The following is a 24,349-nucleotide window of genomic DNA, read 5'->3' as shown; positions in this document are numbered from 1 at the left end:
AAAATAGCGTTTTGAAAGAAAAAGAATATTATTATTATTATTATTTGACACCTCCAAGGAGTCCAATGACTCATCGAAGGAGAGTGTGCCAACAGCATCGAATGATTGGCCCCTTCCAACTACTAACAGCACTCAAACTTACTTAACTGAGCCATTAGTAGCAGAGGCTCTACCAATTGACCAACCTTTGCTGGCCAGTTTCTCTTTTATCAATTTAAAGATAGTGAAGTAAGATCTTGTCCGAAAAATAAGACAAGAACTATGTTTTGATAGCATTGAAATTTACTATATATTATATTTACTCCATTTGAGAATGGTGAAAGATCGGCATTTAGACATTGGTTATTTGAAGACCTTGAAGCTTTGAATGAAAAAGAAAAACAATACACTAGAGGAGTTTCTCTTTTATCATTTTGAAGGTAGTGAAGTTTCTCAAATGAAGAAGAAGAAGAATGGAACAATAAATTTAGTTTAATCCTTTATCCAAGTGTAAGCAAGCGAAGTTTGCGCCTGAAGTATCTTCAGGACTGAGGCAACTCATGGTAAAGGTGGACCAAGTGCTCATCACTACTTGTCTTAGTATCTTAGTCTCTAAATCCAGAGTAATTTAATAATAAGGTGAGACACCTTTCAGCAACTCATATAGGTAAATATGACTTCTCTATTGCTTCCACCTTAGTTTCACCACATCTGGGTCTGGTTCCCACTGACGAGACCTCAATAAATGTCGAAACCAGTCTGGATAGTGGCCCTTCCCTTAATGCATAGTATTATACATGTCTGCAAGGAAGTGTGCTTTGCATTATGGGAGATACTAAGACAAGTAATGATGAGGGCTTGGTCCACCTTTGCCATGAGTTGCCCCAGTCCTGAAGATACTTCAGGCGCAAACTTTGTTTGCTTACACTTGGATAAAGGATTAAACTAAATTTATTATAGTCTAACCAAGTGGGAAAAAACTTCCAACAAGAAGAATGGAAGGTACTGTCATCAGCAAAACTTTGGATAGAATTTGATACAAGTCATTGATATATAGGAAAAGGATGGGCGGGAGCATGTTACCCTGGAGCACTCAAGGATTGATGAAGAAATCTGACAAAGCTGATGATGGCATGCATTGGACAACTAGCGAGGAAGCTGGGAGGGAGATTATAATATGGTCGTTTGGTAAGAGTGCCTCAATGTCCAGGATGATTAGATGCATTAAATGCCAATAGTACCCTTGTGAGTTTTTCAACTCACAACTCAACTGTTTAAGAAAAAGTGTTGGAAGAATGATGATTATTCGTTGGCAGGTGAACAGTTTGCATTAGATCATGACTGATAGAATAATTCATCTCTTCCATCTTGAGAAGGGGAGCCAGTTTAAATTATGAACATTAAATTCTCTTTGGAAGATATTGTCAGTCTCAGTAATTAGACCATACGGAATCAACTTTCAGGGATAAATTATCAAAGAAGTCAGCATGATTGTTTTAATCAGAACAGCAGATGAAATAATTTTTTTTTTTTTTTAATTAGCATTTTAGCTAACTGTTATTCAAATTTGTTCCTCTTCACAAGGGATGGGAGAAGGGAAATAAGAATAAGGCAACAAATTATAGGCCTATTTGTGTGTCTGGAGTTGTGGTGTTAGAGAGGTTGATGAGTACTACGATTCAAAATTGGATTGATAATAGCAGAATTCTCTATGCTGGTCATCATGGGTTTGTTAGGGGAATCATGTTTTAGCTGTCTGCTTAGGAACTACAACAAGGTGACAGATTCATTGGATTAGAAAGATGCATATATAGTGGTATACTTGGATTTTTTCTTTAATAGATTGCTGCATGACAAGCTGGTAACTCAGTTGAAATTGATGGGATTAGATAAGAGACTAGTGAGTTGGATAGGTAATTGACTGTCAGATAGGTATCGGGAGGTCTCTAGCACAGTACCATGGGGGTTGAGAAACCCCCATGGTACTGTGCTTTGAGTTGTTTACCTTTTGAGGGTTGTTTACCTTTTAAGTTAACGATATTGGGATAGGCCTAATTGGGGGACATTCAGTTGTTTGTTGTGATGATGCAAAGTTGGGAAGAACTCTGAGAAACAGAGCAGATGTTGTAGCTTTGCAAGAGGATCTCAGTAGACTATGGACTATGCGAGTGGACTATCAGTATGTTGTGAAGTCCAAGGTCATGAAATTTGATAGGCAAGGTTGGGACATAGAGTATACAATTAATGGAGAATTTTTGAAGAATTGGAAGAGATGTGAGAACTTCAAGTCTTTGTCCACCTTTACTTTCATATGTGGAGGACCTTGGCATGTAAAAGCAAAAGGTTATAGTCCCCTTGCATGAGACTTTGATCAGACTGCATATGGACCACTGAGCACAAATTTGGTTTGTCTGGTTTTCAAGGAAATGAGGATATATGGTGGGGGGGGGGGTTAGTACAGAGAAGGTTCTCTAAGTCACTTTCAGGTCTTAGATCTGAAAGTGACTTAGAGACTTGGGATCTGAGGACAGATTGAAGAAATGCAACTTGCAGAGTCTTGTAAATAGAAGAAGGATGGTTGTTACCAGATTAATGTGGGAGAAGATTTTTCACAGAGTAGGAGACAGAGAAGAAAATGAGAATCTTTTGGAATGAGAGTGTGGACCTCCCTCAATGAGTTTTTTAATTCTATGGAAGTCTGATATTAATAATGAGTACTATTATCATCATATCCTCAGAGTTAGCTTTTTTTTTTTTTTTTTAAATTCTGTACCTGATGTCTCCTAATTATCCTTTCTCCTGTTTGTCTTAATACTTCTTTCAAGGTCAAATGTTCACATAGAGAGAGAGAGAGAGATTTTGGGTAATTATAACAATCTGTTTCTAGTTATTCTGATGTTATTATGAAGTCGATATATCTCTCTCTTCCTCTCTCCTCTGGTACATTCACATATTACTTGCTTCAGAACCATTAAAAAGTCACTTCAAAAATGTATTACACATTGTATCTTTCATTCTTACAGTAAATACCTCCCATATTAAAGTTTCTCAGTAACCATCCTTAACTACTGACTGTGGCATGTTTTTTCTTGGAAGTGTACCATTGAAACGGCTTTAAAATAACATGGATATTTCATTTACCTTGGCTTGTTAGTTGGTTAATAGTAATTTGATTTTCTTTATTTCTTTAAATAGCTAGGACACATTATCACTGCTTCCTTGACTATACTCCCATCCCCAGCTGTATGTATTACATGCTTCTGCTGTACCATACTATCTTAAACTCCTGCCTATATAGGAATTCAGTATATCATTAATCTTATATTCTAAGAATTAGCAATAACATTTGCTTTTTTTCTTTTCCTATTTTATCTCTTCTTGGCATAACAGTACTTATAAGTACTGTTCCAAATTTTAGTATCAAAAATATATTTATTAATCAAAGACTCAGAATATGCTTAATATGCAGCTCAATTTCTCCAGTTAATAATTTAAACATGAGCTCATTCTTTCAGGGTCACATGTTCACATAGAGAGAGAGAGAGAGAGAGAGAGATTTGGGGTAATTATTGGGTAACACTTTAATTTTGACTTTACCATTGATGCAAAACACCTTCTCTTCCTATTATTACTTAAAACATTCTTTGCCACTCCATCATCATTTATTACACAATTTTTTGTGTGTCATTTCTAAATCTTTAAAAAAATATATTATGGATTTTGGTCTTATTCATCTCACTAAATCAATAAATATTTACATGGATACTGTTAGCACAAAACCATTTCCAATTACAACTGTTAATGATTCCATAAATTCATAAAGTCACAGTGATGTATAATGCTTATCCCACTTAGAATCTAGTTAGCTGCCATTGCTCTTACCATGGATTTCTCACTATTAAATCCAAATTGTATTTCTTTACATTTGTAAATTTCCGATTTTTCTGCTAGCTATGAATTTTCAGGGTTTGAGTTGTTGAAAGCTCAGTATCCTAAATCTTTTAGTTCATTTTGCTATTTCAAAATAAAAATAAACAAGGTATATGAGTACTATATTTTTATTCCTGATCATACTTCCATCGTTCCCTTTCAGGTAAAATAAGTAACACTCTGGCTACTCACACATATAACAAGTTTGAACTGTCAATTGCCAGTTCATTATTAGTATCAGTTGTAGAAGTGACTAGTTCATTGTATGAACATGATATCATTAATTTACTGTATATATTGATCTTTGAATATGGTCTGACAGTATTAGAATGTCCCAGATTGTGCTGTACCTTCTGAACTGTACTATGTGTGGGTTAGGACTAACATGCATTTCTCTAATGGTGATATTACTTTTACTTATTTCTTTCTTTCTTGATTTTGATGGGTAATGCATTATAAGAAGAACATTGTCAAGAAAGCTACCATCATATGAAAACATTTGTTTAGAATAAAAATATGCTGTTGCTTTTGCTTAATTAATAATCCTTCTAAAAATAAAACATGCTGTTTTAGTTATAGATTGAAAAAAAGGTTGCAAATAAAGAAAAAAAATTATACTGGCAATCCTTGTATACTATAGCACTTCTGAACATGGTACTTATATAACACAATTTCATTCTTTTTTTTTTTTTTTGAAAGTGCATTTTTCACTTGGTTAGACTATAATAAATTTAGTTTAATCCTTTATCCAAGTGTGAGCAAACAAAGTATCTTCAGGACCGGGGTAAGGTGGTACAACCAAGTTAAAAATACACTTTCAACATCTTTCTCTAAATCCAGAGTAATTTAATAAAAAGGTGGCATACTGTTTGGCAACTCCTATAGGTAGAGATGACCTTGCTAATGCTTCTACCTGGTATCTCCACTTGGGCCTGGCTCCCACTGAAGAGACCTCAATAAAGGTCGAAACTAGTCTGGGTAGTGGCCCTTACCTTAATGCATAACATTATACATATCCGCAAGATGTGTTTTGCATTATGGAAGATACTGAGATAGGAGTGATGTTAGCTCCACCTTTGCAACGAGTTGCCCGGTGTTGTACTACTTTACCCCAGTCCTGAAGATACTTTCAGGCACAAACTTTGTTTGCTCACACTTGGATAAAGGATTAAACTAAATTTATTACAGTTTCATTCATTTAGAGAATTGCAGCAAATCTTGCATAACATGATATTTTTTTCAGCTTTTCTGCAGGGAAAGCTTGCTATTATGATGAATGTAATTGTTCAGCATCCCCATTCTGTTTTTCCTGACTTACTAGTGTTACTCGCTAGCATTATGAAAACAAAACAACAACAACAAAAAAAAAAAAAAAAAAAAAAAAAAAAAAATTATTAGGAAATCCCCATGTTAGCTTCTGCACTAATTGAACTTTTGCTTGTTTGAGACCATTAAAAATTGTGGCTTTGAATCATATAATTTGTGACTTTAAAAATTTTTGTAAGGTTATTTTGGTTTTTATTTGATTTTTTATTTTTTCAGGTATGTATTACTAAACTACAAATTTAAAAAAATTATTGAAAAGTACAAATTCATATCACATTCACGTTTTATCAGTGCCACTGAGAAAGGTCTTAGGTGGTGTAAAAAAAAAAAAAAAAAAAAAAAAAAAAGCTGAGCAGAATGTTTATTTCAAAATGAGGAAACCACGCCAGATTTTAATGCATCAGAGCAGCATTTCCCAGATTTTTCCTATGACAGAACTCCTGAAATTTTCACAGAACACCTTGGTTATTTTGTAATGTATTAATAATTAATTATGGCATAATCATAAAGAGTATTAGTACACTTGTGTATACAGTGTGACATGTTGAAAAATATAAAATTACATTTAAATCATTTATCAGTCACTGGACTAATGAAATATTGTAGCATATTGTAGTTTCCTCAGGCCAACATCATTAAATTAATTTGTGCTGATTTTCATTGACCTATCCCATTCTGATCACCAAAAATTTATAATATTATTATAAGTACTTCTGAGTGAATGTAGACTTTTCTCCTGTGTGCTGGTAGCTTTCCCCTCCTCTTGTACATCCTGGAGATTGCTTTGTTGGCTTGAGGTGGATGAATCACTATCTGTTGCGTCACAAGCACCTTCAATAAGAGATTTCTTAAAACCAAAATTAAACAAAGTCCCTTGTCTCTTATTCATATTAAAATTTAAATCTGTAGGCCTATTACTTTTAAAAAATCATGGCACTATGGTTTAGAAACAAGCACTTTCATCCTACAATATGAACTTGCAAAGAAAGTATTCAGTATTACTAGATTTAAGAATCGGATACAGACTACCTTGATCTTGAATTTCAGTGGAAAAATTTTCTTTATACTCCCTTGCTGATTGGTCACTAACATTTGCACATAGATGTTATTTCATTCAGTTTTGAGAACAGAGGATACTCCACTCATTGTTGTAATCGGCTTGCAGGCAATTTTTTATGACAGGTCATAAATAGCGGTATTCCCTTTCCCGAATTACTTCCATGTTTAAATATACATGGCTTGATCACTGACATCACGGAACACTTATTTACTTTCCATGAAACACCAGTGCTCTGCGGAACACAGTTTGGGAAACCATGCATCAGAGGATCATAAAAAACTTTCAGCATCTTTCTCTCATCCAGAAATTTTTATTAATAAGGTCGAGCACCTTTTCACTACTTGTGTATGATATATGACTTCTGCATTACTTCAACCTTGGTATCTCTCCCAGGTCTGGCTCTCTCACTGATGAAACCTCAGTAAAGGTTGAAACCGGTCTGGGTAGTGGTCCTTCCCATTATGCATAGCATTATACACATCTGAAAGGGATTGGGTTTGCATTACGAGATACATACTAAGGCAAGTGATATGAAGTCATTAGCCTCTATATACAAGTAGCACAGATGTGAATATATTTCACTTGCAAAACATTGTTTTGCTTCCTTGGGATTAAAAGTAAGTATATAATTTCTTGGTATCTTTAATTTAAAAAAATGCATTAGGATATTACAAAATAAAACCTGTGCTGATCATGTAATCCTTGTGCAATGAAAAATGTTAAACTGGTATACTGGGAAGCAAAGAAAAAATCTCTAATAACTGCTGATTTATTTAAAGAATGATTTCGATTTATCAGTTATTTTTATTTTCAATAAAAATTAAGTCTAATTATAAAAATAAAATAGTGCATATTTGTTTTCTTTGGCATGCCTTCACACACACTTTTTGCACTGATTTGTAGTCTCATTTGTACTTAACTACCATATTACAAGGATTACCTGTATTCTATTTTATTAACTGCATATCTCTTGATGACAAGGAGGTTTAAATACAAAATAAAAAATAGGGGAAGAGGGAGAATTTAGCCAACATTTCAAAGTTCCATATTTTAAGATTTACAATTTTAGAGTAGCATCTTATATGAATCTTGTGTATTATATATTATAGTTCAAGAAATTAACCACTACCAATTTGCAGTTGTTCTCATTGCATCTATGTTTGGTTAATGACTTCAGAGTGCATCAGTTTTAAATAAATAACAACAGAATAACTTATATAAAATTTTTTATTTATTATTATATGTTTTGCTATGATATCAAGAGCATCTTCAATTTGAAGTTTAAATTAAACAAGTAGATGAGACAACCAACTCAGTGAAGACATACTCTATATGCCATATGCAAATAACTTAGAATGGCATGGTATAAAATACAGAGTGCATCAGTTTGAAATAAATAACAACAGAATAACTTATGTAAAAATTTTTATTTATTATTATATGTTTTGCTCTAGTATTAAGAGCATCCTCAGTTTGAAGTTTTGAGGTGCTAACTGCATAACATTACAGGAAATCTTATTAAATCTTTAAAATAAATAAATAAAAAACTTTTGGACATGTGAGACATATGATGATTATGATGATGAACAGCCTATTTTTCAAACCACTGTAGGGTGAAAGCCTCTCCCATTCCGGGAGGTTTTGGGTCTACTACTCCCATGGTGACCCAGTCCGTATTGGGAGAGTATATCTATACTTGGGTGAAGGAATGTATGAAGGTGGAAGACTCACAAACATCCATGCCTACGCGAGATTCGAACTTGCAGCCTATTGGCTGGAGAGCAGATACGCTAACCACTCGGCCAACCAGGCCGGCGTGAGACATAAGGAGATCTATTTCTCATAAGAGGGATATTTCTATTTCTTCAGTGGAGCATTACTCTTAAGATCTGACTGATGAAGCAAGGCTTCACAGCTTCTTTATATAAACCTTCTAAGAGGGATTCACTTTTGTGAAGGATGTATTCCAAAGGATGATTGGTGGAAACGGCATGTTCTGCAAGTCCAGACTTCTCTGACTCATGGAATTGAAATGTGCATCACTATGAACAGCCACAGATCTACCAGTTTAGCCAAAGTATGGTAATTCACAGTGGCAGACAACTTGATAAACAACAGGATAGGCTAAAGGTGGCATATACAGTGAAAGGACACTTGAAGACCAACAGATCTAAGCAGTTTGGCTGATCTTTCAGAAATGCCTTTAACATAAGGAATGGTATTGTGATGAATCAATTCTTGGGAGGAATGTAATAAAGAAGCCCTGAGATTGTTAATGACTTTATTGATATAAAATTCATTGAAATCATTAGCCAGGAAGTTAGTCTTAATATAATTTATTTATTGTAATACCAGCATTTCAGTAGAGCATAAACAGTGAACCTGATGTATAAAAGTCTTAATGGTGCCAGATGTTTGATAATGATGTTATTGTGAAAGAGCATGAATATATTAAGTTGGTGTGAGTTTTCTTCTTGAAAATGGAGAAATGTAGCTACCATTTGGCTGTCAAAACAGGAGAAAGGCTAAAAGCCAATACTATGATATTTTTCTACTTCAAGAGTAAACTGGATGTGATGATGAAATCTTGAAGTTCCAAAAAAAGAACTTTGTCAAACTGCAAAAATATCATCTACATATCTGTACCACGAAGAAGGTTTAGGACAGATTTAGTATTGTTATGTCATGACATTTCCTTAATTTGTACTTTATTGTGTTCTCCTACTTATATCACTTATCTTATATTGTCACTGTGTAGTGTTATCACTTTTACTATATACTTCTATGGTTCTATACTCATGAGACTATCGGAACTCTGTACTCTCTTATCTACAGTTAAATCTATCCACACAATTGGCTGATTCTTAGAATGATCAAGTATATTAAATAAATTAACAAAGGGCAGACTTCTGAATAGAGTCCGATCCTCAGGTAACAGTCTGGAGTTACCTTCTAATCAGGTTCTGGCAATATTTATTTGATCAAACTGCGCCAGCCAGATCGTTAGGTTCGAAATTCCTCTTAACCAAGGAGTAACCTTCAGAAAATATACTAAGCTAATCGATCTATTAATTATTCTTTATCTCAATTTTATCCATCTCTCTTAAAATACTTTAGTTTGCAGTCGTGGTCTCTGTCGTATAATTCTTTCCTGTTCAGACATTAGCAAGCGGTGCATTGGATTCAATTCAAGGCACAAATTAGGTTAAGATATTCAAGATACATTTATGAAATGCCTAAGATCACACATTTACAAGAATATACTGAATTGGAATGGAGGTATCCTAAGTTATAAAGTTAAACATAGCAACTGTAATTCACACGATATATCCAATCATAGGGTAATTTCACAGCGCAAAGTTTTGTTTGCATCTTCTAAATATCCTTACTAGTCTACACATACTCTCAAGACAGTCGTATTGGTAACTTTATAGATCATTACTCATAACAATTCAAACTACAATTCATTCAATTAATTACTTGAGAAATTGCCCTAAGGCTTAAACCCTGCTTTCCAATATTCGCTAAAGTCCTTTTCCTACAGGTGTAGAGTTCTGAAACATAACATCTCTTTTCTTCTATATTACAATATTCCTCTCTTTCCTGACAAAGAATTACAAAAAGGTTTTAACATTACCATATTTCTGGAAGTATATTCATTCTGTCATCTTATCCTTACTTCGTCCCACGGAAAATCCGGTCTTCTTCTAGATGATTGTCTCACAGGCTAGGTTTGGACTTCATTGTTCTGCGGTTCTTTCCCATCGTGGACTAGAAACAGCATGGCTCAGACCGATCCACGTGAACGTATGTGGTGGCCAGTTCCTTCAAACTTACTCTGAAGGCTACAGATTGTCTCCTCGTCTGTTCCTTCCGTACGACATCGTGAACCGATGGCAGCGAATAGCTACATTATTCGCTGCTATCGATATGATCCCGAACTCAAACTCTCTCCGACTTCACTAGAAAATCTCTAGTAGACTACAGACCTCAAGAAGAAAAAGCAAAAAAAGTCCCTCGCGGGGGGGGGGGGGCAAATTCCTTTTATACCTTCCACCCTCTTTTGCGCACGTGTCATATATTCTGTTTGCGTCTTCCTGGAGAACTCCATGTGCGTGCCGCGTCTTCTTGGAAAACATCGAGCGCGTGCTGTTCTGCACATAGACAATTTGCCGTAGGCTACGCAATTTACCCAAAGTTTTCGTTAGTGGACTTTGAACTTCTGTTACATGCATTAACATATATCTTACAAAGAATATCTTTTCCAATATGAATTCTTACAAAAAATTATGACATCATTTACCTTTAATTGATATTACATAAAATAGTACTAGCATAATAATTCATTAAACAATTTGCATCTTTACCTATGTACAAGCATTTTCATTGTTGTTTAGCTAAAACTTGTTGAATCCTGAGTAAATTATTTCTTTAAGGAAATCTTTTCATTCAAGATCCAACAACGGTTTCTCCTTTTCAACCCCCCCCCCCTTTTTTTTTTTTTTTCTATTTCCTATCCCTCAATTCTCTGGGATGAGGGATACCTCACTGTTTTGAGACTTAAGTTATCTTCTGGCAAAAGTACATTTGGTGTGTCCTCTCTTGTGCTTCACTCCATTTCTTATGTTGCACAATCCTTTGTTTGTAGAAATATCCTGTAGTCTTATGGTTGTCTTGCCCTTCCATGTTGTATACTGATCATGTCCTACTATCACGTGCCTTCTTCCAACCTTTTCTTTGATGCGGATATAATTAACCTCTAATACCCTTTGACATATTTCATCCTGACCCTTGCTCACCATTTCATTATCAGTGGTTGCTTTAACTTCTGAAATGTCACTCGAACTTGGACGTCCCTTCTCCTCTGGTGGGGAATGCTCATCTGGCCCTAGTTGACTGCATACTTCATTGTTCTCTTCCTTCTCAGCTTGTTCTAATTTTTTCTTACATTGGGACTCGATGCTGAGTGAGTTCTTTCTATCACTCAAGTAATGTGCTTTCTGTTTCCTTCTGACAACTTTCTTCCTTCCAAGAAAACATATTTCCTCCCTTGCATAATCACATGAGAATTTGTATTTCATCAGGAAATCATTTCCAAGTATCAGTGATATGTGTGGGAGAGAGGTCCTTGCAGGATCAAGAACTAATGCCAAACACACATATTGTACTCTGGTAATTTTACCTTCAAGTTCACTGACTTGGTACCATAGATGGTAGAGGAGGCTACTCCTGATAATCTAATAGGTCTCATAAAATATGAAATCCTCCTCCTCACATAGAGCTCTAATTTCTTGAAGTAACTTACTGCAATATTGGAGGTTTTTGATCCTGTGTCTACTAATGCTCTAAAATATCTTCCACAAATCCTCCCTTCTACAGATATTCCAAAAGGCTTCTCTTGAGGTCGTTCGCCTCTGCGCCAGGTTTGGTTGGTACACATGTGAGATCTGGATTCTTCATGATTGTTCTTACTTGAAGTGCCTTTTACTGCTATAACAATTGTGGGCAAGATGCCCAATCCTATTACAATTGAAGCATCTGGGAGGCTCCCTCATTTCATATCTTTCAGTGACTCCTTCCGACGCTAAGGGAGACTCTGCGGTATCCCGAATAGATAATTTTGTCAATTTCTGCATTACAATGTCTAATTTATCAAACCATGATTGCTGTAATCTTTCGGTCTCCTTATGAATTAGTTCTTTTGTCCTGAAGATATGAAGGCTCTGGGTTTCTCATAGAGGCCGTTGTCAGTTGACCAAGAACAGCATCGAGGCATTCCATAACAGGCTGTTGTAATCGTTCTATTTCCTGTTTGATTATGGATTGAACCTCACTCTGACTTGTTGAATCCTGAGTAAATTATTTCTTTAAGGAAATCTTTTCATTCAAGATCCAACAGTATCCTTTGTTCAAACTGAAATAGTTTGATAGTGTTGGAGAAAGAGGGGTACCCACGGCTTTACCTTCAATCTGCTGGTAAACTAGATTACAACAGTGGATCTTGCTTTTAAAGCAACAGTGCAGGAAAGTCTTGATGGAGGAAGCCCAATGTTTCATCTAAGGGAAAATTTCTGGATAGATACATATGAAGCACCTAAGCTGATTAAGAGATCACTGGAACAAAGACAAAATTCTGAGATTTTTTTTCTTTATAGTGAGGACTTCTTAATAAACACTGAAAGTAGTTGAGAAAGCACCTCACAATTTTGTAGCAAGGTGAACCAATGCATTTGATGATAGGACATAATGGAATATTTACTTGTGGACTTAAAGAAGTCCATATAATCTAGTAGGATGCCCATGATAAGTGTTTAGTTTCTTTTTTGGTTTCATCCCAGCAAGAGAGAGAGAGTGAATATTTTCAACTTTTATTTGACTAGATATAGACTCATAGAAAGAGAACAATATGTGGTGTGGTCACATAGCATTAAAGTATGTTTTCTATAATATTCCTTTCAGGCTTGAACTGCTGTTACTTCCTCTTACAATAATAAAATTAGTGTTCCTCCTTGCTATTTCCACATAGCTAACATATTTTCATTGCTGAGTATTCCAGTTGTTTCCTCAGCTTGTTTGTTTAATTTAAAATTCATATTGAGGATGTTCTTAATACATGAGCGAAATTGTTATGAGAAATAAAAATTATCACGTAAGTTATTTTGTGTTTATTATTTCTTTAGTTATGCTCACTTATGTTCATACCTGTTGTATTATTGCAACATTTTAATGCAGACGTGAGAAAATATCTCGAGATTCTTCTAACCATAAACAGCATGTTCAGCATATCAATGATCCAATGTATGTATTATTTTTGTCATTAGATCATTGTTAACAGTAGCAATATATCTTGTTTTCGGATAAAGCTTAATTTGCTCACAACACTGTCAGTTACATTCAGAATTTGCACATATGGTAAGAAATGGATCCCCACACTAATGTGAAAAGTTACCCACACATGTACCACCCAAAAGTTTTCACACACACACACATAATGATATTTCAGTGTCATTGATGGTGGTATTCTTTATGGTCAATTCATTGGTCCATTATTTTTGAGAGTCACTTTACAGGTGATATTTACCTATAATTTTGCAACAAAGACTGTTATGACTGTTAGATTATCTCTTTGGCTTCATGGCATTGTATATGCTTCCAGCACATGCAGTAAGAGTTGCTGTTCACATGGTAAGACCTGGTTTGAATCTTAGAACTTTTATAATGAAACCTGGATTGTTTATCACACAAAACCTTTATAAGGAGATTTCTGACTGAAGAGATGACCAGAGATTAGGTTTTTTGCATGGGAAATTAGCCCTATGCAAAAAATGTGGATTTTTTTTTTTGATAGCGGTATACTGGTGTACTAAAAAGTGAAATAAATATGCATGGCCTGATCACACCTAATGAAGCCTATATGAAGAACATAGTCTTGATGAACTAATGTAATACACATGCTTCATAAATGAACTACACTCCTTATAGGAACCTATTGTAAAGACAGCATAGTAAATTCCTGAATAAATGCTTTCCACATCTGCTTATTTATTTATTTGCCATTTAAAACTTCATAACTTTTTTTTTCTTTTAACTATGAATTCATAACTGTTTTCTTAAGATTCATACAGTTCCATAACTGTTGTATCCTATCCTATCCTTCTCGTCCATCCTAGGATGGGTTGAGTCCCCTCCCAATGAGGGGTTACTGGCATATTAATGCAGCCGGTTCGCCACTCCTCTGCTGCATGAATACCATTCCTCTGCTGCATATTAATGCAGCAGAGGAGTGGTATTCATGACTGTATCTGTGTGTGTTCACGGAGCCGGTTTGCCTGCTTGCGGGAGGAAAAACCCCAGATAAACTGGTGGAAAAAAATCTGCTGTCCATGCCCAAGACCGGCTAACTTGGCTATGGTTGAGGAAGATCCTTGAGCTCTTCACGTCGTCGATGGGAATCGAACCTAGGACACTCCTTCCCGAGGCATTTGGTTGTGAAGCACATAGCCACTAGGCTAACTGCACAGAACTGTTGTATATCAGACCCATATTCATATGAAATTTTTTACTGTAGGTAAAAAAAAAAATCTTCTGCCAAATTCTGAAGTTATGCATGTACCTCCTAATTCCTATTGTATAAAAATTGGACAAGAGACATTTATCCTTCAATCCTTTATATAATTTATTACAATTCTTAATTTTTTTTTATTTTCTCAAAGAATTATATCAGAAGAAATGTGCATGTTCATATCAAACAAAGTAAATGAAGATGCTGTAGATGTAAAGAAAAGTAAGTAGTGTTTACATTTTTTCCTTGCACTTGCTTTAATAGAGCTTTCTCTCTTTCTTACTTTATTTTATTTATTTGATTTATTATTATTTATTTTGATTATGCGATTCTAAAAATTACTCAGAAGAAGTCAATCTCTGAAAAATTAAAGGGCTCTTAATCAGCCCTTAATTAATGTACGTGTGTATGTATTTGTATAAGTTGTATGTTTATGTGTCTTTTTACAATGGGGAAAATCATGACACCCATGTATGAGATAACTCACTTCATGTGAAACCTCCAATAAATATTCCGCCTATCCTATATTTATATATATTTCTTAAACACAAATATCACCCATTAAAGATTGTAAACTAGTTGTACAATATTACTTCAGATTGTTATCCAGAAACTCCGTGTGGTGACTGGAGTTAAAGAGTAGTCCCAATGTAGCCCATACATGGTAAAAGGCAACTAAAATGGGTACCCAGTCCTTGATGCTTCCTTCTAAGGTTGGACACAAGGCCAACAACCCTGGCCTGTAAAAGCTCAACTTCTTAAGAAAGTCAAAAGGAAAATTATCCGGACTGACTTCACGAAACGACCTGGGCAACGGAAAAAGGATTATGAATATTGGTTTGGAAACTGGAATTTCTTCAGCCTGAAGAGACCAGGAGCATTGAGGAGGTGTGTGTGTGTGTTAGGAACTATTGAGATATAGAGTGAGGATAACAGCATTGCAGGAGGTATGATGGAAAGGAAATGGCATATTTGATACCAGAACAATAGTATTTTATACAGTGGAGATCAAAAGCTTTTAGTACTGCATTATTGGTTGATAAAAAAAATGGAAACACTTGGTTCTTGATTTTAGACTGATGTTGTTAATGAATGACTCTGTGTACTGAGAATAAAGTTTAAAATGTTCAATATTTCACTTATATGTGCACATGCACCAAACGAGGACTCTTGTGAAGAAGACAAGGTGACCTTTTATGAATCACTGGAGAGGATATATATGATCAGTCCCCAAAACATGATGTTAAAATAGTTTTAGGAGACATGAATGCCAAAATGGGATGCATAAGGGTCAAAGCTATATAACTGTGAGGAGACCTCCACATAGTCTTTAAAGGAATGCGGAGAACCAACCAGGGCTTCTGACCCAATGTCCCATCCTCACCATCTCATGGTGCATCCTGTTGGGTATCTACCTGGATACTGAATGAACGAACGAACAAGGATAAGCTGGCAATTAGGATAAGATAGCCGAATTGCCAGCTAAATGTATTCTTATTGGCTTAAACCAATGCAGAAAATGATGATACAACATGACAAAATTTCATGCCAGCTGGGGCGGCGCCTAGTTAAACAAGGCCTCCGTTGTTTTCGCCAGGGAACCAGGGTGAAAAGTTAGCTACTGGAACAAATCTGAAAGCACAACCCAACTCAACATCACCAGAGTTAAAGATCGGTACTATCAACATAAGAAGCCTGAATGGCAAAGAAATGGAGCTAGCTGAGGAATTAGATAAGTACCAGATTGACATAATTAGGGCTGACTGAAACAAAAAAGACAAAAACTGGTGAGATCTTTCTGAATAATAAACACAAAATGATATATTTTGGAAGGAAGGAGTAGCCATAGTATTCAACACAAAATACGAGGCTAATCTTCTTGAATGGCAGGCAGTCTCAAGTAGAGTGATGTGGGCAAATATGAGAATGTGGAAATGGACAATGAGACTTATTTGTGCCTATGGTCACACAGAAGGTTCTACTAAGGTAGAAGTGGAGGAATTTTTTAAGGCTTTAGAAAAAGCAACTGACACAATGAAAAAGGAAAAGTTGGTCCTTGTTGGGGATCTAAATAGCAGAGTAGGAAATTGATTGTGAGACATACAAAAATATTTTGGGGAAAATTTGTAGAAAAGAGCAAAGCCAATAATAATGGCAAATACCTGTTGGACTTCTGCTCAACATGGACTGGTTATTACTAACACCATGTTCCAACATAAAAATGTGCACAAATTCACATGGAGAGAAGAGGCAAGGAATAAGAAAAGTTCTCATTGACTATGTTATTGTTGATAGTGATGTTTTCTCCCTGGTGCAGGACACCAGATTGTACAGAGGATTTGAAATTGGAAGTGATCACTATTTAGACTTGAGCAGAATAAAATTGAATTTCATATTGAAAAGAATAACATGTAAGAAAGTTTTAAAGCTAATAAAAGTTGAGCAGCTCTCAGATGTGAACTGTAGACTAAAATACACAAAGATTACAAAGTCCAACACGATTTTTGCTGACTTTTTTATGAGACTTGTTTTTTACTAATTTGGGTGTGCTGATTTCAAATATCAAACCCATTTTTCTCTATCATGTCAGGTTTTTCCTCTGTGGCATTTTCTTTTTGCTAATGTGTAAGTTTTTGATAGTTTTAAGGAGGCAGTACTATTTGGAGGTTCAAAAAAAATCGATTTTTTAATATTATTTTCTGAAAGTATATACTTTTAAAAATCTGTTCCTAACTTTTTATCAAGAAATTCGAAAAATTCCCGAAGATATAGCCTATTATTCAAAGCGGTGCGCAGATCAGAATCGGAGCGCTCACTGCTCTCGCTTGTTAGTAAACGAATAAATGCGTAAGAACCTGCAATGGCACGTACTGGCACTTTGAATGCGAGAGAGGCCGATAATTAGATACATAAGTACTTAACAATATTCATTAAAAATTACAAGAATATTTATAAAAAAATAACAATTTTACTTACACATGAGTTTCAGGGAATAAATTTTTGTTTGTAGCAATTTGTGCTGTGTGTTCTGTTTTGGCAATCCCTTTGAATACTTCAACAGTAGTCGGCCATCATGTGAGAATCCCATCTTCCTTGGTACCGATCTTCCATCATTTTTAAGTCTTGATGAAATCTTTCACCTTGTTCATCGCTTACAGCACCTAAATTCTCGGGAAATCTATCAAGATGACTGTATAGGAAATGAAGCTTTATGCTCATATTGCAACCTAGGCGCTGGAAATTTTCAAGCATTGTTTCCACTAGATCTTTGTTGTAATTGCACGCTTTTTTGTTTCCAAGAAAATGATTCGCAACCATCGTAAATGATGTCCAGGCCTCTTTCAAATTTCGTTCGAATTGCTGAGTCGAGATTTGGATACACAATTTTTTTCTTATTCTTCTTATTATAACCAGAAGTCTGAACTAAACAAAAATAGCAGTCATCTATGTAATTTTTGGGTTCACGCCAAATCATTGGAATGCCAAAAGCTAATTTTTAGTGCTTTCCCTTGCTCCACTGTCGTAAATTTTCTACACATGACTTACACACTTTATTTGGAGCCCATGAATTGTCCTGATCTACAAGTTTTACATCAAAGTATGCAAAGTACACTTTCTTAACGAACTCAGTGATATTTGTCCTATGACTGGGAACAGTAAAGCTGCCACAAATGTAGCAGAAGGAATCTACACTATTGACACATTTTCGAGTAGTAGACATGATGTATTTTCTTCACTGCCAACTAACATGCAATTAACAAGACAAAAAAAAAAAAAAAAAAAACTGAGACTTTATCGAAACGTTATAAGTGCTCATCATACTTTCACGATCGATTAACAATCGACTGATTTCGATCATTCTTTGTCCGCTATGATGCATGTAGCATTCATTTGTTTTAGGCAGCTGTCATCGTCTACTTTTCATCACCTAAATGTATTAGGTCAGTTATCGGCCTCTCTCACATTCAAAGCGCCAGTACGTGCCATTGCAGGTTTTTACGCATTTATTCGTTTACTTATAACAAGCGTGAGCGGTGAGCGCACCGATTCTGATCTGCGCACCGCTTTGAATAATAGGCTATATCTTTGGGAATTTTTCGAATTTCTTGATAAAAAGTTAGGAACAGATTTTTAAAAGTACATACTTTCAGAAAATAATATTAAAAAATTGATTTTTTTGATCCTCTAAATAGTACTGCCTCCTTAAAACTATCAAAAACTTACAAATTAGCAAAAAGAAAATGCCATAGAGGAAAACCCTGATGTGATAGAGAAAAATGGGTTTGATATTTGAAATCAGTGCACTCAAATTAGTAAAAAATGTGTCAGATCATAATCAGCAGAAAAAAAAATTTTTTTTTGTTGGCCAGTGCTATTGAAGAAAAAATGAGAGTTTGAGAACAGGAACCAAGCCTTGGAGATTCAGTGGCCAGCCTGGAAGAAAAACCCTGATTGATTCAGCCAGAGAGGCATGTGATGAGGTTGTCTGCAAGGATAGAAAAATCAGAACCCCATGGTGGACGCAGGAAGTTAAAGAGACAGTGAAGGAAAAGAAGAAAGTATATCAAAAGTTCCTTGCAAATAAGTCAGCTTGTGCTCTTCGAGAATACAGAGACAAATGTAAGAAAGCTAAACACTGTGTAAAACTAGCTAAACAAAAGTCATGGGAGGACTTGGGCAAGAACATAGAAAATAAATATCAAGAAGGCAGTAAGATATGCTCGAGGTTGTTGAAGAAGCTTCGAAATGGAGGAAAGAGTGCTGTAAAAGGAGTTAGAGATGATAAAGGTGACATGAAAACAGTTGAAAAAGATATCCTTGATGTATGGAGTAATTACATTGAAAAATTGCTAAATGAAATAAGCAGTGATAGCACAGTGGTAAAAAAATACTCAACAGGCATACAGTCAGGAATACATATCCATACTTGAAGTAGAAAAAGCCATCAAAGGCTTGAAATGTGGAAAGGCAGCAGGAGTAGTGATATTCGACCAGAAATGCTGAAGTGTGGTGGTATAAAAGTCTTACAGTGGCTGCACTGCATAGTTCAGAAAACCTGGACAGAGGGACGAATTCCCGATGATTGGAGTAGAGCTCTCATAGTACCCATATATAAAAAGGGGAATAAAACTGAATGTGAGAATTACAGTGGTATTTCACTACTGAGTGTTCCTGGCAAGATCTATGCAACTATACTTGAGAAACGGTTGAGAAGAATTGTGGAAGAAAAGCTTAGTGAAGAACAAGCTGGATTCGTGCCAAACAGAGGTTGTCAGGATCAGATTTTCACTTTACGACAAATAGTTGAGAAAGCATGGGAATATAACAAAGATCTGTATTTAAGTTTTGTCGATCTGGAAAAGGCATATGACAAGGTGCCAAGAGAGAAGCTATTCAATACGCTACAGTTATATGGTGTCAATGCGGCATCATATCAAGCAATACTTAGTCTGTATTTGAGTTGTAAGTCGGCAGTTAGAATTGAAGGAAGTACAGGAAGATGGTTTAATGTTAAATCTGGTGTGAGACAAGGATGTACATTATCCCATCTGTTATTCATTATCTATATGGATCACATTATGAAGGAAAGTGGTATTAAACCTGATATCAAAATTGGAGATGTTAATGTCAGCTCTTTGCTTTATGCGGACGATGTTATACTTCTAAATAAATCCATTACAAGTTTGCAAGATTCCCTGACTAAATCGAATAACTGGTGTAATAGATATGATATGAAGGTCAGCATTAAAAAGACAAAGACAATGAAAATCGAGACCCTACGATATCGCAAAAGAAAAAAGTCCGAAAATTACTGAAAAAAATGATATCATGGCCCAAAGAAATCATCAGGAAAATAAAACTAATTCATGTTAAAACACCCCGTATTTATGGATTACCAAAAATCCACAAAACCAATATTCCCCTACACCCCATAGTTGATAGCATAGATAGTCCCAAATATAAACTGGCCCGGCATTTAGCTAAGTTGCTTGCCCATCTTACTGGCAACTCCTCTACTTTTGTAAAAAATTCAATCCATTTCAAAACACTGGTTAAAAATCTAATCCTAAAAAATTCAGACATAATGGTTAGTTTCGATGTCACCTCCCTATTTACCAATGTACCACTTATAGACACTCTTGATTTAATCAAGTCTAAATTTCCTCCACATATTTTTGAATTATTTCAATTTACCATGAATGCAGGTTACTTTACATGGGGGGGGGGGGGGATTCTACAAACAGATTAATGGGACTGCTATGGGTTCCCCCCCTCTCTCCCCCGTTAGCAAATTTTTACATGGAACACTTTGAAAACAAAGTACTTACCACAGCTACATACAAGCCACAAGTGTGGTTGCGCTATGTAGATGATGTTTTTTGATAAAAGTGTTTGTGGTGTTGTTAATACCGTGAAAAATAAGTCATAAAAATGAGGATATTAGCAAAGTACTTGACATTGTCGGCATCCAGGAATGCATTAGCAGAGCTAATGTCATGTGGTATGGTCACTTAAGCAGAATGGGCGAGTCAAGATTAGCAAAACATGTGTTCTCTGCCAGGTTAGCAGGAAACCGACCCAGAGGAAGACCAAGATATTGGTATATTGATATGGTACAATGTACCTTAGATGATAGAAATATAAGATCTGATAATGATAATATTGGAGTCTTGAAAAGTAACAGACTGATTTGGAGGAAAATTGTGGATAGGAAGTTAGTAATGATGTAAATTTTTCATGTAGTACGATCATATCCTGTACACCCCTTGAGGGTACATGTCAGGAATTTGATGATGATGATGGATGCCAAAATAGGAAAGGAAGAGACCTTCTGACCAACAATTTAAAGAGATAGTGCTTGAAGAAAGTAATGAAAATGGCACAAGACTAATTGATTTTGCAAGGGACAAAAATATGACCATATATACAACCTGTTTTCCACATGAAAAAGTGCATGAAGTTATTTGGAGATGGGCAGATGGAAGAACAGAAAATCAGAGAGATCATGTGATGATTGATAGTCGGCATGTGACAGATATCGTGGATGTAAGAAGTTTTAGATGAGTGGATTGTGATACGGATCAATCTTTATTAAGAATTAAATATAAACAAAGAATAAATTATCATGGTGGGTAGAGGAAGTATAACACCAAGATATGATGCTCAAAAATTAAAAGATAGAAAATTCAGACAAAATATGCTGAAAGATTGAGAGAAGAAATAAATAATGAGAAAGATGATGGATATGACTATAGATTAAAAAATGGGAAGGGATCAAGAATAAAATTACAAAGGTGGCTGAAGACATTCTGGGATTTAGAATGTAGAAAATATGTTGAAGATAGAAATACAGCTCATTTAAAGATGCTTAAATGGAAAACTTGAGCAAATGAGAATGAATATATATAGAAAAACAAAAACAATCTAAAAAATGTGTAGAAGAAAGAAACGTGATTGAGAAAAGACAAGGCTAAATAAAATTGAGATTTTGAAGAATACTGCAAGAATTAAGAAAATGATAATAAAAATAAAGGAAATTAAAGGCGGATTTCAACCCAGAACAACTTTCTGCAGAGATTGTGATGGCAACCTTTTTGGTGGAAAGGAGGACAGTTTGGGAAGGTGGGCAAAATATTTTGAAGATCTCCTTCAGGACAAAACAAGCTTGGAAACTGATGTTCCAGAAGAAAATGAACTTAACAAACCTTTGGCAAGTAAAAGAAAAGCTGAAACAGAGCTACACAAAGTGGAATTAGACCTGAAGAGAATGAAAAATAATAAAGCACCTAGTGAAGTTGAGCTATTAAATATGGTGTGCAATCACTATTAATCAAAATCCATGAGTGCATGTCAGAGATTTGGGAAATTGAGTCTCTGCCTATTGAATGGGATGCTGCTATTATCTTCCCTATCCATAAGAAAGATGACAAGTCTCTGTGCCAAAATTGTAGAGGAATATCACTGTTAGCAGTGATTTACAAAACATTTGCAGGGATAGTGGCAGCTAGATTGCAGCCTCTCATATCAAACTGCTGGTGACTATCAATGTAGTTTTAGATATGGTAGATCAATAATAGACCAGAATTTTACAGTATGAACCATAATAGAGAATTGCTATAAGTTTATTGTTAAGGGAAAACGAAATATGTTAAGAAAGATCTTTGGCCCAATTAACGAGAATGATTTTTGGAGGAACAACAAAGAAATAATGGAGAAATTTAATGAAGTGGATATTATTACTAAAATGAGGGACGACAGAGCCATAAAAAAGGTTTTCATGTATGGACCAGGTGGATCTAGACCCAGAGGACAACCGAAAATGAAAGTAAAGAACTGGAGGAAAAAGGCACAGAATTGTGAATAATGGAAGGCTATTCTGAGACAAGCCCAGGTCCTAAATGGACTGTAATGCCAAGGAGTAGTAGTAGTATTATCCAGTAACCCTTCTCTAGAAACCAAACATTGGAAATTTTTCAAGCCGCTTTAGGCATCAAGTTAGCAGGGTTGTGATCTCACACCAGGAAGTGAAATTTACACCCTCTGTTCAAAAAGAAACCGAACTTCTCGAAAATAGAAGAAACTAGTGGCGCCACTTGTTGTATCTTTTTGTTGTTGAAAGCAGCAACCTTCATTAGTGTTGTGTCAACTGTTTATGACGTTTGTTTCATTAGAAGCCGAGTTATAGTGCCAAGAGTGACAGTGTGTTTACCGAAATGCTTCAAAAAGCATATGATGATGAATGCTTATCCCATACTCAAATTTACAAGTGGTTTAAGCGATTTCAAAGTGGTCATGAGACGCTTGAGGACAACGAAAAGCCAGGCTGTCCCAAAACAGGACTAAGTGAAGTTAACATCCAAAAAGTGCACGATTTCATCAAAGAAAACCCAAAATCGTACATGAGATTGATTGAAGATGAATTGGGATTCCAAAATCAACTTCACACAACATTTTGACCAAGAGTTTGGGCCTTCGTAAATTGAATTTGCGATTTGTTCCCCACAAGTTGACTGATGACCAAAAAATGTATCCAATTGAACACTGCAAGGACCTCATTAAAACTGCTTGTAAGGAGCGGTTTTAATGAGGTCTCAAACTTCCTTGAAACGATCATTACTGGTGACGAAACATGGTGTTTAGAGTATAAGCCCGAAACAAAGTGGCTGAGTGGAGACCACCAGTAGAGGGGTATCCAAAAAAAAGTCACTTGGAGAGGTCAAAAGTAAAGACAATGCTGATTTGTTTCTACAATTCCAAGGGCATTATCCATTAAGAATCCATTTGAGATAAAACTCACCTGGCCAAACGGTCAATGGTGAGTTTTATCTCAAAGTTTCGAAGTGATTGATAGCGAACATTCGTCGTGTATGGCATGAATATTGTGATGCAGGCAGCTGGTCACTTTTGCACAATAATTCACCATCTCATCGTTTGAACATTGTGAGAGTTTTTTTTAGCAAAAACCAAGTTTGTATGTTGGATCACTCTTCGTACTCACCTGATTTAGCACCATGTGACTTCTTGCCTGACTTCATTTGCCGATGAAAGGAAAGCGTTATGACACTATTGAAAACGTTCAAGCAGCAGTAACCATGACCCTTAACAGTATCCCAAAAACCGATATAAAAAAACTCATTTAACGAATTAATTGACCGTGCCAAATGCTGTATCGAAGCTGAGGGAGAGTATATTGATTGAAATAAATGATTTGAATAATTATAATTGGACTGTGTTTTATTTTCTATCAAAAGTTCAGTTTCTTTTTGGACAGAGGGTGTATCAACTACCTAAAGGCATTCATAAACAGCCATGCCTTCAGTAGGATTTTGACTCAGTTGGACACTAGATGTGCTATATGTTCAGCCAGCCAGATTGGCAGTATATAGATATGAGTAAAAATATAATATTTATTAATATTACACGAGGATAGTCTAAAATGTTTTCGGCCTAGCAATGAAAAAACAAATTTATAATTTCAAAATTATTTTTAT

The 24,349-nt window shown here is 35.5% G+C and overlaps 1 protein-coding gene across 1 annotated transcript in view; it reads left to right on the top strand.

The window, feature by feature from the left end:
• Positions 1-24,349, top strand: part of Atg2 (Autophagy-related 2) — a 616,887-nt gene that overhangs the window by 351,624 nt on the left and 240,914 nt on the right. Inside the window, exon 26 of the mRNA XM_090407292.1 lies at positions 14,509-14,579. Coding sequence (XP_090263418.1) covers positions 14,509-14,579 — 71 coding nt within the window. The remainder of the gene's footprint in view (positions 1-14,508; positions 14,580-24,349) is intronic.

This window comes from Typopeltis vanoorti, chromosome 17 (genome assembly GCF_054136105.1).
Source record: "Typopeltis vanoorti isolate ZY-2024b chromosome 17, IOZ_Tvanoo_1.0, whole genome shotgun sequence".
Classification (NCBI taxonomy): Eukaryota; Metazoa; Arthropoda; class Arachnida; order Uropygi; family Thelyphonidae; genus Typopeltis; species Typopeltis vanoorti.
This window is presented reverse-complemented; position numbering and strand designations above follow the sequence as displayed.